The sequence below is a fragment of the Ambystoma mexicanum genome, chromosome 8 (genome assembly GCF_040938575.1).
Source record: "Ambystoma mexicanum isolate Mex_15411 chromosome 8, UKY_AmexF1_1, whole genome shotgun sequence".
Lineage (NCBI taxonomy): Eukaryota > Metazoa > Chordata > Amphibia > Caudata > Ambystomatidae > Ambystoma > Ambystoma mexicanum.
The window spans coordinates 398,197,200-398,211,838 of NC_090929.1; the positions used below are offsets into that span (position 1 = coordinate 398,197,200).

The 14,639-nt window shown below is 48.1% G+C and overlaps 1 protein-coding gene across 5 annotated transcripts in view; it reads left to right on the forward strand.

The window, feature by feature from the left end:
- CDK5RAP2 (CDK5 regulatory subunit associated protein 2) overlaps window positions 1-14,639 on the forward strand; it is a 2,172,192-nt gene that overhangs the window by 1,041,045 nt on the left and 1,116,508 nt on the right. For all 5 annotated transcript variants that reach the window (XM_069609888.1, XM_069609889.1, XM_069609892.1 and 2 more), the window contains one exon: window positions 13,399-13,527. In XM_069609888.1, the coding sequence (XP_069465989.1) occupies window positions 13,399-13,527 (129 nt within the window). The remainder of the gene's footprint in view (window positions 1-13,398; window positions 13,528-14,639) is intronic.

The window sequence follows — 14,639 nt, forward strand, 5'->3', positions numbered from 1 at the left end:
CTGATAAGTGCAGGAAGAAAAAGGGGGGGCACTATGGGTACAGATACATACCCCAGTGCAAGGGGTGGCATGGAGGGTGGCAGGGTGAGCAGGTACCTGGGCCCGGAGGACAGGGTGTGGCCAGGTGCACAGTGCCAAGAGCGAACAGATCAGCAGGGGAGAGGGTGAGCAAAGGCAGAAGAAAAGGGGAAGGTCTTGAGGTGCTTCCGGAACCGGAGATGGTTCTCCTCAAGTTTTAGAGTGGCAGGGAGGCTGTTCCAGAGTGAGGCCCCAGCCGAAGACAGAGATCTACCCCCAGCTTGTTTCTTTGAAAAACGACTGACCCTCAGGGAGTTAGAGGTAGAGGAGCGAAGAGCTCGAGAGGGGAGGTATTTTCAGAGGGATAGCTGAAGGTATTTTGGACCCAGGCCCCAGAAAGCCCTGTGGACAATGCAGAGGGTTTTTAATTTAATCGTTGCATCCACTGGGGGCCAATGGAGAGATTTCATAGCTGGAGAGATACGATCCCATGGCTTGAGGCCAAGGACAAGTCTCGCACTCCTGTTCTGGATTAGTTACAGAGGACGGAGAGTAGAGGCAGGTAGATTTAGAAAGAGGCTGTTACAATAGTCCAACCTGGAGAGAACCAGAGCTTGGGATACCATGAGCTCCTGGGGGAAGGAGAGGAAAGGCAGAGTACCTCTGAGGAGGTGCAGTAGGAAGTTTGACTTTTTAGAGACCTCAGAGATGTGGGCGGAGAAGGAAAGGGTGGAGTCAAAGATGACCCTGAGCTTCTTAGCCACGCAGGTGGGGGTAGGAGGAGGGCCAAGGGAAGCCGGCCAGAGAGTGAGGGAAAAGGATGGTGAAGGTGTGCCGATGAGGAGGATCTCCGTCTTGCTGGCATTCAGACAAAGATCATTGGCGGCACACCAATCTTGAATGGCAGTTAGGCAATCAGAGGTGGCAGAGGGCAGCCTGATAATGAGTTGCGTGTTGTCAGCGTAGCATTGGAAATTTGAGCAGAAAATGGCAATGCAGCGGGTGAGAGTTGCTAGGTATTGGTTGAAAAGCCAGGGCGAGAGGTTAGACCCCTGGGGAACACCAGAGGTAGAGAGGAAGATAGATGATAGGAAGGACCCAAGTTGGACCTGGGAGGGTCGATCTGAGAGGAAAGAGGTCAGCCAGGCCAGAGCCTGATCAGTGATAACCAGGTTTTCATGGAGACGGTTGAGCAGGATGGTATGGTTGACCGTGTCGAAGGCAGAAGAGAAATCGAGGAGGATGAGGACAGAGGGAATGTTAGAGTCAAGGTTGGAGAGCAGATCTTCACGGATGTTTATGAAAGCAGTTTCCGTGCTTCTGGCAGCTCTGAAGCCAGACTGGTGGTCATGGAGACAGCCAACAGAATTGGAATGAAGGTTAAGCTGAGAGATGGCCAACTTTTCCAGGAGTTTGCACAGAAAGGGAGTAATGGAAATTGGGTGATAGTTAGCTGGACAAGAAGGATTTCCTGAGAAGAGGATGCACAAGGGAGTGCTTCAGATGGGAGGGGAAGGATCCTGAGGCAAAGGAGTGGTTGCAAAAATCAGCAAGGGCCAGAGCGAGGGTGTCAATGTGGTCCTTGATGGTTTTAGAGGAACAGGGGTGAACCTGTTTTGACAAGGCTTTCATAGCTCAGACTTGTCTAGCGACCTCGTCGGGGGAGAAAAGGGACAAGGACGAGAAGGATGGTGGGGGGGGGTGACTAAAGGAGGGTCAGCAAGCACAGATGGAGAGGGGGCAGGGGAGAGGAGGTGTGGGAGTGGAGAGGATGGACAGGATGTCCTCGGTTTTTTCAATGAAGTGAGAGGCAAGGGCATTACAAAGAGCCTCGTAGGCAACAGGAGGGGTAGAGACTGCAGCAGGGTTGGCCAGCTCCTTGCAGATTTTAAAGAGTTGTTAGATGCTGCAGAGAAACGAGCTTGACTGTGGACTCTCTTCTTGGTGAGGACAGAGAGTCGGTATTACCTTTGTAGCAGGCGACAGGCCAGTTTGTCAGAGGATGAACAGGAAGCCCTCCATTTCCTCTCAGCTGCCCTACACTTATGTTTAATTGTAGCTAGGTCTAGAGTTATACCAGGAATTGCACGTGGCTTTGGACTTCAAACGGATCCTCATGACAGGGGCAAGAGCATCAGAAATTGAAGAGTAGAGCAGAGACAGGGCTGTGTCAGGATGTGAGACAGCCAAAGGTGGAGGGGATGGGGGGAGAGAAAGTGGCAGCAAAAGCCTCCACTGGCACACGCTTAATGGGCCGGATGTCAGAGAAGGTAGGTGGCAGTGGTGGGATAGGATTGGCTTGGGGGGGACGAGAGGGAGAGATGAGATAAGAGGAGAGGAGGGTGTGATCGCTCCAGAAGAGAGGAGTGGTCAGAGGGATGGAGAGGGGGAGGTCAGAGAAGATCAAGACATCGAGTGTGTGCCCTGCAGAGTGAGTCGGGCCAGAGGGGAGGATGGACAGGGAGAGGGAGTCGCAGAGGTCATGGAAGAGTACAGAGGAGGAACAAGGAGAGTCTAAATGTATATTGAGGTCACTGAGGAGGAGGAGGAGTTGAGTGGTAGAGGCCAGGAGGGAGGAGAAGAGGTCTGCCCACCCAGAGAGAAATGAGGTGTTTTGACCAGGAGCCGGTATATGGTTGTTAGGGAGAATTCTCTTATAAGGCTAATTTCCCAAACCTAGTGAGTCCCCCTGCATCTTTGCTGGATTTTTGGGGTTTGTGTTTTTTCTCCTGCTAAGAGTGAGACTCTTTTACTCCCACTCTTAGGCATGATTTGAGGTATGTCTCTGACTATTTGTGGGCTATGGGGTCCTTTACCCCATAGGGTATCATCTATTTTCTGTGTATGTGTTACACAGCACCATCAGTGCAGTAACAAAGGGGTGTCATAGTGACCCCCAAACATAGACTCCATACCCTGGGACTGACTACTGTCTCCCAGGGCATGTAAAGTCACCATTGACTTTACATACCCTGGGACTGACTACTGTCTCCCAGGGCATGTAAAGTCACCATTGACTTTACTAGTCCTAAATTGTGAACAGAACCAGTACAAACCATCATATTGTGGAAGTACTGGAAGGGGTTAATTATATTGCCCCTGGGTCTTTTTTCAAGGGGGCACTGTCCAGTCCCCCCTTGTCGAGTTTCTGGCTGGTGGCAGTGGTTACCACGCAAAATATTGCAGCAGAATATTTCCTATGGGATTTTCCCATTGATTTTAAACGCACCACTTTTTGGTGCAATGTTAAAGATACCGCCGGTTTATTTATTTAATATTAAATCAATGGTTGGGTCATTTTGACAGAACTCTTTTCTAAAATGGCGTTGGTGTCCGTCTCTGTAACTCTGACGAAGGTCTAGCCCTTTGTTCCACTTTTTGGCAGGCTTCTCCACAGAAGCCCTCCAGATGGTGCCACTCTGTCTGGGTTCTACAGGATGTGTGGGGAGGAGAATTGGCACCCTGGACTGCGTTGCCTTAGCAACTCAAGTCGCACTCTATTCAGATTGGCCCAGTGGTGAGCTGATTGGCTCACCACTTAGCATGTTTGAGTGACAGCTAGGCTGTTGAATGGGGTTTTTCTGCATAAAAGCAGGGCTTTTGGGACTAGAACTTCAGAAGTCGCCACAGGACCTAAGAATCCGAAGAGGGAAGAAGCTGAGCCATCTGCAACGACGACACCACAGTTGGAGCCCTGCTGCAACGACCTCACCACTTTCCCGACGACAAGAGGAGATCTTCTGCTGGAAGAGTCTTCTTCCTCTGAGCTGGTGGGCTCAACCAGTTCGCCACTTTGCCTTCCAAAGACGTCTCTTGGACGACTCGCCCGTGCCAAGCACCCCGGCGACCGGATAGCCAAGCTTCACCACTTTGACCGCGAATAAAAGGAACTGACCTTTTACCGACGAACTCCGCGGCTGGTCTCTTCCCTGGGCAGTGCAACGACTACAAGTTTTCTCCTCGACGAGATCTTCTCTTCCCCTGGTCGGAACCACGACTTGCATCCACTGCGAGGAACAACTGCCGCAGCTGGAGCTTCCTCTCTCTTTAAGGTACTATGTTCCACCTGGCCTCCCTTTCTTCGGATTATTAAAGGTGACCCTTAAATCCTTGGCTTTCCAACTGCGTTGGCTCCAGACCTCCTAACTTTACTTCTCGAATCACCCCATCCTCGTTTGAACACTCTGCAAAGACTTTTAGTGCATTTTAAACCGTGTTATCCTGCGCACATTTCGCTTTGCTCCATTTAAAGTGGGCCTGGCCTATGAACTTTGGCTCAACAGTGTATACTGCCTTCACTGACTTGCTTTGGACTTAGAAAAGTGTTGGGAACTGTTTTATTTTTATGCTCTGCCTTTTTCTCTCCCTTTAACCTAATTATTGGAGTGCCATCTAAGTTACCCGCTCACCTCTGTTTTGACAAAAAGTGGTGTTTTAACTTAGACTTGTCTAGTAATTGCTAGGGGAGGTGTAAATACTTTTCTGGTTGTGTTTTGAACTTGCTTTGACTTATAGTGCTAGTGTATTTTCTAAAGTGTGTGTTAAATAAATAATGATATACTTTTGATACAAAGCTCTGGTCAGTGTTTGCTTGTTCCACTGTTTTTTTGGCCTTATTGTGTATACTCTATATACTGCCTTACTCTTCTTGAGAGAAGTCTGACTGCTCAGCCTCAGCTACCAGGTAAATCTGGGTGGTAAAGACTGCTACCAATTGGGTTTACTGCTTACTCCTGTAGTCTTAAACTTTTTGCAGTGTTCCCCAAGGGAACTGCACAGTATTCTGCCCAACAATGGTATCTGAATGTATATTCAGGACTTTCGCATAGCTTACCCCTTGCTTTCCCCACTTCAGTAGTGGCACTCACATTCCAATCTTTATTTATAATAAAAAGGCTTTCTGTAAAGCTTCCTTTCATGAGTACACCGCCTTACAGGATGTTTGTTTCCACAACTCTCAGGATTGGGGTCTTCCTTGCTGTCCCTCTGAAACCTGGGCTTCCCTTCACACGTGCAGGGGAAGCAAGCACTTCAGAGGACACAGCCAGCAGTTTGCCTTCTCTGGTCTTTGGGAGACGCATGTTTCAGCTATGCTGCAGCCCCTCACAGGTACCGGGCCAGTGCCTCGCCTCTCCGCTCTCCTCCGGACTCTCTCAGCATCAGCTTCTTCTGCTCCTTCCTGCTTCTGGGCTCTCCAGGTCCTCTCTGCCATTCCAGATCGCTCTTTATTTATTTGTATTGATTGGTCACTTGTTAGGAGGCACTTATACATTTAGCAAAACTGTTTCAAAGCGCCCACAGGGCAACAGGGTAGGGACAGGGGAAGGGAGACAATGAATTACAACCAAGATAAATAATTGAAGACCGTACAAATGAATCAGAAGAATGATGGGGAGGGGGAGACAAACCTACTATTCCTTGTGAGTGTTCAGAATGTACAAGTGCAGAGGGGAGGGAGGGTTAAGGGGATAGGTGCTCTGGTGCTCACGGAGAAGTGCTCAGGGTGAAGTGCTTAGAGGAGAAAAACTTAAGTGCAACCTCCAGTGAGGAGATTGAGCCTAAGCAAGTTCAGTTAAAAAAAGACAGCGGCTGGGATGAGAGATGTAGGGAGGTCAGGGCCCCGAGATGCATAAGGGCCCTGCACATCAGTCATGCTACTGTATGTTTACCAAGGAAGAGGGGAGAGAAGGAAGAGGTAAAGAGAAAGGTCTTGAGGCTTTTCCTGAATTTAAGGAGGACATGCTCAAGACGCAGAGGGAGGCTATTCCACAGAAGGGAGCCCTCCAAGGAAAGCGATCAACCACCAGCTCTCCGTTTGGCAAACCACTTCACACACAAGGAGTTGGCGCCACTTTGTTTCAAACCACTCCTTTTATACCTGCCCTAATAGTAAAACGTTTCCATGTGTGGATGGTCAACTTGAATTGCCTGACTCTGCTTGTCCTTGTTAAGTGGACAAAATTGAGAGCACCCATAGGAATCAATGTCCTATTGATTCCCCTGTGTAATCCTCATCTTTCCTGACCTGTTCTTCTTCGTCCCAGTGTTGGGATGGGTGGGGGGAGAAAGGGTGTTAAGTACATAATATCTGAAGTTGGTATTAGACAGGGTTTTGTTCATGTAGAGTTTTCCACACATCGTAGGGATGAGATGTGTTTGTCAAAATAGGGATAAGAATAGAGATGATGATACTGGGATATATTGTCTTTCCTTTTCTTACTCAGTTTTACTTTGTCCTATTGACACCTCAAGTGGTTGCGTGTTGGGTTTGAGGATTGGTTGGGATCTGCAGCAAGAGGGGGATGATGTTTTCCATCTATTCCTTAAGGGAAAGTGCTGGGGTAAAATAGGACTTAGATGGTAATAACCCTTGAAGTCTGGGGGTATGTTGGGCAGGGGGTTAAAAGAAGGGGGGGAATATCATGTCTCGCCCTCGGGCATTCGTCCCTCGCTCCCCAAGGATCCCCTGGCCGGATAATCCTCCCTCGCTTGTCCGCCACCAGGGTTGGGATCCAAGAGAGATGACCCTTCCCTGGCCACCCGAACAAAGGATCCCCAGGGATTACCTGTCAGAATGCCCTTAGGTTTCTCACAGTCACCACAACGAGCAGTGTGGGTACCTGCACATGTAGGTTGTACTGTGAATGGAATGCCCCTGTTGACGTACATTTCAATAAACAACTTGTAATATTTCAGACCAACCAAGAGAATATTGTGCGAGTTTAAAACAGACACAAACTCCAGAAAGAATATAACTGTTTAGTACCTTTTGGCATATACCTAATTCATCACTTTATGAACTAGTGGCTCATTCAACATTGTGACCTGGACAAACTGAAAGTGCCAGTGGTAGCTCTTTACAGTTTGAACCACAAAATCACCTAGGAAACCCTCCTCGGTGCCCAGTGCTCCTTGATAGTGAAACTACTAAGTTGATTCTGATAGCTTTAATCATTTATGAAGAGTCAAGAATTTTCAAGAATAATGTCCAATCTGTATCTATATATTTTCACACAATAGACGCAGAATAAACCTGGACAAGGTATTTCGGGCTCAAGGGCCCATCGTCAGGACAACGTGTTAAGGAATGCTGTGAGGGTTTAGCAATCCTGTGGTTTGCATGAGACTTGTTATACTGTTTATAATTAAATGTTTGCTGGTAGCCTAATTTTGTAGGTAAAGTTGCAGAAATTATTCTATGTTTCAGGGTTCCTGCCATTCTTTGGTAAGTGGGGGTGCTTCACCTCGGGTGTGTGAGCCATTTTTAAGAGTAGTTGTCCATGTCCATTCTGCACCTGGAGCTTTTTCGCAGACAAGGCATATGTTGGAGGAAGGCTTAGTAATTTGTTCACTTTAGCATACTTTGGTGTTGGAAAGAGAGCATTTCTTGTATGCTGCTCTGCCATTTCTTGTCTCCTCAGCACCTTGTGTTTTCAACAAACTTCTGCCAGTGGTTTCAGCACACCTGAAACAACAAATCCACCTCTTCCCATTCCTACATGGTCGGTTGAAAAAGGCTGGTACTGTTACGAGAATTCATTCACATCTCTGGCATGCTTCCCACTTCTTCACTACCGTTAACTGTTATAACACTCTTTCCTCATTCTATCATTTTGCCTTCAATTCATAGGGGATGTCTTTATCAAGAAGTTGAAATGTGCCTTCTACCCACCATTGATTTATTTCTCTCCCCTTCCCCGCCCCCAGTAGTATCTGTTGTTGAGCACATTCACGTGATGGCTTTTCTCTACATTTTAAGGAAATACCCCTCTTTGGACTTGCAAATATTTAGACAATTCTCTTGTGTTGATATAAAATTTTAGTTTTCTGCTTTGTCCTCATCTGCTTAATTTCAGCAAATGAATGATCCACCCATGCCCAAGTTTGCATAAAGATTTCCTTGCCAGTCCAATATCCCCAGGATCATTTGCCTCATTTCCGCCAATGTTCCCTTTTGCCGGTTGCAGTTGGGGTGGAAGATGTGCTCCACAAGGGATAATTTCCTCACCCACGTATCGATCAATCCCTATTAGATGTCGGCCCCAATATTTTTGTACGCTAGTGAAATGTAGTTCCCAATCTCTGACCTATGCCCGTGAAAAGTATTTTCCTGACCCGTTCCTCCGTTCTCTCAACCTCCAGCCCAATCTTAAGCCATTCTCGTAATCTAGGATCATCAATTGTGTAATAGCTGGGTTTATTTTTATTAATTGTATTGAGCATTTGTTAGGCCCTTATACAACTGAAGTGTTTCAAAATTTCAAAGCGCCACAAGGCTAAATGGGAAGGGATCAGGGGAAATAAACAATGGCAAAAAAATAAAATAAAGTCCTGGTCCTACTAGGCCTTGTGGCGCTCGGGCGTGCAAGTGCAGTGAGGAGGAGTGCAAGAGAAAGGAAGGGAGGGGAGCAGCAGAGGAGCGGGCAAGTGCTGGTGGAGGGCCTGAGAGGGAAGTGGTATGGTAGCCAACGAGGAGAACCTCAGGCTAAGTGCAAATGCAGGCGACTCCCAAGGGTGGGATGCAGAGCCGCCAAGCATGGGCCCGCAGGGCAGTGCGGTGGGGCGGTGCTGATATCGACTGGGAAGGAGTGCCTGGAATCCTGTGGGGATCATGAGGATCAGGCCACCAGTCATAGCGACAGTGGGGTGATTAGCAGGGAAGGGAAGGAGGTAGAGAAGAGCAGAGTTTAGAGTAGTTTCTGGAACTTGAGGGTCAGGCTCAAGTCCGAGAGGGGCAGGGAGGTTGTTCCAAATGGGGGCACCAGCCGAGGAGAGAGCCCTATCCGCCACTCTCTGCTTAGATAAGCTTTTGACAGTTAAAGAGCTGGAGTTGGAGGAGCGTAGGGGTCTAGCAGGGAAGTATTTAGAGAGAGCAAGTTGGATATAGTGTGGTCCCAGCCCCCAGAAAGCCTTGTGGATGATGCATAGGGTCTTGAATTTGATTCTTGTAGCCACCGGGAGCCAGTGGAGAGATTTTAGCGCTGGAGAGATACGGTCCCTGGGCTTGAGGCCAAGGATACGTCTTGCAACCCTATTCAGGATTAGCTGGAGGGGGCATAGCGAGGAAAGGGGGAGATTGAGAGAGGGTCTGTTGCAGTAGTCCAGCCTGGAGAGGACTAGAGCCCTGGAGAATTTGAGCTTCTGGGGGAAGGTGAGGAGAGGAAGAATGCCTCTGAGGGGGTGGAGCTGGAAGTGGGACTTCTTAGAAAAGGTCCATGGTGTGCGGTACGAAGAAGAGCGAGGAATCTGAGATTACCCCAAAGTTTTTGGCCTCACAAGATGTTGGGGGTAGAGGGCCCAAAGAGGATGGCCAGAGGGTAGGAGGAAAAGTGGGCACAGGTGTCCCAATCGGAAGGATCTCCATCTTACTGGCATTAAAGCAGAGTATGTTAGCTGCACACCATGCCTGAATGGCAGACAGTCAGGAGTAAGAGGAGGTAGTAGAGGGAAGTTTGAAGGAAAGTTGTGTGTTATCGGCATAACACTGGAAATGAGGAGAGAAGGAGGAAATCGGGTGAGCGAGAGGGGCAAGATAGATATTGAAAAGCCAAGGTGATAGAATAGAGCCCTGGGGGACTCAACAGGTAGAGAGTGAGGTGGTGGAGAAAGGGCAAAATTGCAACTGGGAGGGGCGATTAGTGAGAAAAGAGGTCAGCCATTCCAGTGACCGGTCAGTGATGCCGAGGGTGTCGTACTCGTTTTTGAGAATGGAATGGTTGACTGTGTGAAAAGCAGCGGAGAGATCAAGGAGAATGAGAACAGCAGGAGAGTTGGAGTCGAGATTTGCGAGCATGTTTTGGCAGGTGTTCAGGAGAGGAGTTTACGTGCCTCTGGATGCCTGCAATCCAGATTGATGGTCATGAAGGCAACCAACAAGGTCAGTGTGGAGGGTCAGTTGCGGGAGAGCAGCTTCTCCAAGAGTTTAACCAGGAAAGGGGTAGTGGAAATAGGGCAATAGTTAGCCCGGCAGGAGGGATCAGCAGACAATTTTTTTAAGAGCGGGTGCACAAGGGAGTGCTTAAGGGATAGAGGGAAAGTGCCAGTGGCAAAGGAGTGGTTACAGAAGTCAGCAAGAGGGGAGATGTTGCCTTACTGGTTCTGGAGGAGCACGGGAGCACCTGTTTGGAGGAGGCCTTCATAAAGCAGACCACTTTCGAGACCACATCTGTTGCTATGGGCATTAGGGATGAGAGTAAAGGGGTTGGAAGGAGAGGAGCCAAGGAGGGCATGGGGACAGGCTTGGAAATTGAGATGGCCGTGGGTTTTTTATGTGGAATTGGAGGCCAAAGCAGTGCAGAGAGCCTGGGAAGGGAGGCGAGAGATGGAGACTGCAACTGGATTGGTTATTTCATTGCAGATTTTGAAGAGTTTGGCTGTGCTGTTAGTAGCTCCGGAGATGCAAGCTTGGATGTGGGCACGCTTCTTGGAGCCGATAGACAAGCGATCTTGCCTTTGGAGCAGGCGGCAGGCCAGTTTGTCAGTGGGTATGCCCGAGGTCTGCCAGTTCCGTTTAGCAACTCTGCACTTGCGTTTCAGAAATGCTAGATCACAGTTCTACCAGCTGTTGTTCTTGGAGGCAGGTTTTAGGCGGATACTCATCACAGGGGCAAGGGTGTCGAAGGTGTTCGGAGTGGAGAGGTCCAGGTTAGCAACTACAGAGTCAGAGGTGGGAGTGGGGGAGATGAAGGTTGAGGCGAAAGCAGCGACTGACACTCGCTTCATAGGTCGGATGACGGCAAAGGAGGCTAGCAGTGCTGGGGACTGGCTCGAATAGAGGGCCAAGGGGTTCCAGGGGGGTGGAGAAAAGAGAGTGATCAGACCAAGAGAGGGGGGTGGTGAGCGGATTAGAGATAGGGATGTTGCCGGAAATGAAGGTGTCTAGGGTTTGACCGGCAGAGTGCGTCAGGCTGGAAGGGAGAATATAGAGAGTGAGAGGGAGTCGCAGAGGACACGGAACTGAGTGGTGGATGATTGAAGGTGGATGTTGAAGTTGCCAAGGAGGAGGAGTTTGGAAGATGGGGTTGAGAGATAGGGAGAAAGGTCAGTCCATTCAGAAAGGAAGAGAGGGGTAGAGCCTGGGGGCCTGTAAATGGAGGCAAGGTAAAAGAGAGAGTAGGTGAGACCCCTAGCTTGCAGACGAGGCATTCAAAAGAGAAGTAGGATTGAGTAAGTATGATGGAGGCAGTGACCCACTCAGGGAAATAGGTGCCACTCAACCTCCAGGTATCTTGGGTCTGGGTTTGAGAGGATTTTCTAGCCCTCAGAAGGAAAGTGTCAAGAGCAGTGACAGAGCTGGCATTGAACCACGTCTCGCTAATAGCGAGGCCATCTAAATCAAAGTCTTCAAGAAGGAAACACATGTCAGAGGAATGTTTGACAGTAGCGTGAGCATTCAGTGTAGCTAAGTGAAGCTGGTTACCACCTTTGAAGGTTTCCCGAGGTGGGGTACATAGGCGTGGTACTCCCATCGGTGGTGGTAGAGAGGTGAGAAGAGAGGAAGGAGGAGTGGCAGGAAAAGGGAGGATGTTGAAGAGAGAGGGCGGGTGCCAGTCACTAAGGAGAAGAGTAGGTTGAGAACCTTGGGCCATGATATTGCAATTGTGATAGACATTAATGATACACCTAGAGGATGAGAAGTATGCCAGGAGTATTTCCCACCTAGTGCATTATTGTGCGAGGAGGAGAAGGGAGAAAGAGTGGAGACTAGATGGGGGTGGGGATTCCATGGGCCAGGAGAGGGAACAGTGAAGATGTCTGTAATAGTCTGCCTGGAAGTGGCATTGATGCAAGTGTCAGCGAAAGGTTGGCCTGTATTCATGAGAGTGGTAGGATAAGTGATAGAACAACAAATAGTATAGATAGGAGAGCTAGAGAGTGCCATGGTAGTAGTGGGGAGACGGAGGTAAGCACGGGTGCTGCACAGTGCACAGGAACTCACCAAGTGGCCTAGCAGCCAGGCAGGCACAGAGGAGGAGGAGGAGGTGTGCAAAGAATACAATCAGTGCACAGATTAAAAGCACATCTAGATTTTAATTTGCCAAAAAGCACTAAATACAGCACAAAATGGGGGAAGCAACGATATTAAAGGCACTCTTAAACTGAAATTGGGGGTTTGGTACTAACAGGCAGCAGAAAGTGAACTATATGTGAATTTAAGGCAGATACAAACATCAAGAGGAAGAAGTTACACTTTGCAGTCTGGCTATAGGGGAACAGAGGCAGAATCGGCAGTCAACCAGGTAGAGGGTTGTGGTCTAGGAGCAGGTGATCCGGGATGCTTACCAGTGCAATGAAGAAGCAGATTTCTCATGGTCCCGAAATGCAGGGGTACTGTAAGTTTAATTGTTGATCAGGGTTTGGGGGAAAGTTGCAGGAGCGGCTGCATGGAGGGGGACTCCCTCCAGCTCCAGGCAGGTTCAGACAGGGTCCTTCATGTGGGCCTTGGAGCTGGGGGCCGGCCGGCTCGCACCTGCCTGCTCCTGGTAGGCCAAGTATAACAGGAATCAAACCAATCAGGAGCCTTGTTGTCCAGACTCCATGACAACCCTTGGAGGCACTCTTGTGCCGAGGATGAGGGAGGCAATTATGGAATGGAGAAAGGAAAGCGGATTGTGCACAGCCTGCACGTGTTGTCGGTGATAAAGGCAGCTGGCAGAAAGAGAAATTGAATATGATGTTGCGTTGTGGTTCGCTACTGCAGATTGTTAAATTTCAATCACCCAACACACCACCATGCATGCAATGTCCAAATGTGCTTACCTGCAGCCCACTTGATCCATTTGCTCTCCATTCAAATAACCCCCAAAGTAATGCTGCTTGTGCAGAATATGTCAGTGCAGACTGTCTCTGGGCTGCAGTTGAATGAGCCCTAGATCTGGGTGTCATCAGTGTACTGATGGTTCAGTAGACCTTTCTTTGGGATGATAACACTATGTTTCTATTACTGGCCACAATGGTAAGTAATAGTGTATTGACATTGTTGTGAGCAGTTGCACTTCGTGTTACTGTCCTCAGGTTGGCTTTGGCAGCACAGAGGGGGTGTGGGGTTGGGGGGCAATGTTAATGATGTGTTATTTATATAGCGCCTTTATCAAAAGCGCTTTACAGAGCACATATGTACATACAATATCACCCAACCGAAATTGGTACTCATTTATCAACCCGCTGAGCTATCTTACCAGCTATGACAAGTTAAACAGTTGCTTTTGTTTTATTTAATGATGGTGGCCTCCAATCTCAGAATCTCCAGGTTTCCCTTTGGGCAAAGGGGTGTGAAAAGGCTTCAGTTCGCTCATGCTTCATTAAGTGTTAGTAGACATAAAAAGGGTTTGCAGTTTATGGTTGGAAATTCCTTAATGATTTTAACGTTGTCTTCTTTAGGTGAGAGAGCTGTTGTTGCTTGTCCAGGAACTGCAATCACGCAATCAGGAAGGAAACAACAAACAATGTAACCACTGTTTAAGGAATGTTGAAGATGACGAAAATGATAACACCTTAAGCCAAGACATGGTATGTCTATGCATAGAACACCTATTGTGAGATGCATGTTTCATTTTAAGAAATTCAAACTGTTCTACTTGTACCTTGCTTAGCAATGCAAACAAAACTTGCAGTCAAGTCTTCATACTGTGACTGAAACGGCCTCAGATTGCAAACCTGTAATTTTTAATAACTCAAAGGCTCCCTGGATGGAGTTAGCCCAAACAATCGGACATCAGAAAAGCAGTGATGATACTGAAAGCAGAGGAGTGTCTCAGCACAAATTAGTTCACACAAACACTGATACAAGTCAGGCTCCCCCTGATGCCCAAGTGCACTAGGAAGAGCCATTCAAATCCATAGCAACTAGGCGTACAGCTGCTCATTCCTTTAAATATTTGAATACCCATCCTTTCGTCTCTGTGCATCCAGCTGGCAGCAACCTGAAAGAGTACTCTTTGACTACTCCCAAAACTTGCTCTTCTGCGGGTCACTATGCAGACAGTAAACCGTCCAAGTTGTCGAACAGGAACTTGGAGGTGACGGACCAGCTGTAGAAACTACATTTTACTCACATATGCCCTTGCTCAGCAATGCAAGGCAGCTATAAACAGAAAACTGAAACTATACTGTAGAACAATACCAGTCCAGTTGTGAATACAGGGTGGTGATATCTGCCTCGTGTGGAGGGGAGAAAAGCAGGTTGGGAAAGAGGGTGGGTGAGTAATGGTAAACTGACTGGCGAGACAGACCAAGTGAGAGGTATGATGCATGGCTGAACTTTGGCTCAGGAGCAAGCAGATACTTGTCATGGGAAGAGGTGGTTCACTGGTGGAGGAAAGTGATATTAGCTTCATCTACTAGTCATTCTAAAGAAGTTATTTGTCTGTCTGTGGGAATGCATCTCTTCCCAAGAAGGGATGACTGGTGAAACAAACTGACTTTCTGTTCATGGAAAAGGGATTGATGCCTTCCTGACAGCCATACTCTCCAAAGTTAATTTTAGAAGACGCATATGAAAGCATTGTTTCAGTATATATATTCTGTTTTAATGGATACTGTACTCCCGTAGATTCCTCATCTTTAAAGTAGCTCCAGAATTTGAAAGATTTCAGCAACAGATCATGGGGTTTGGATCCTGA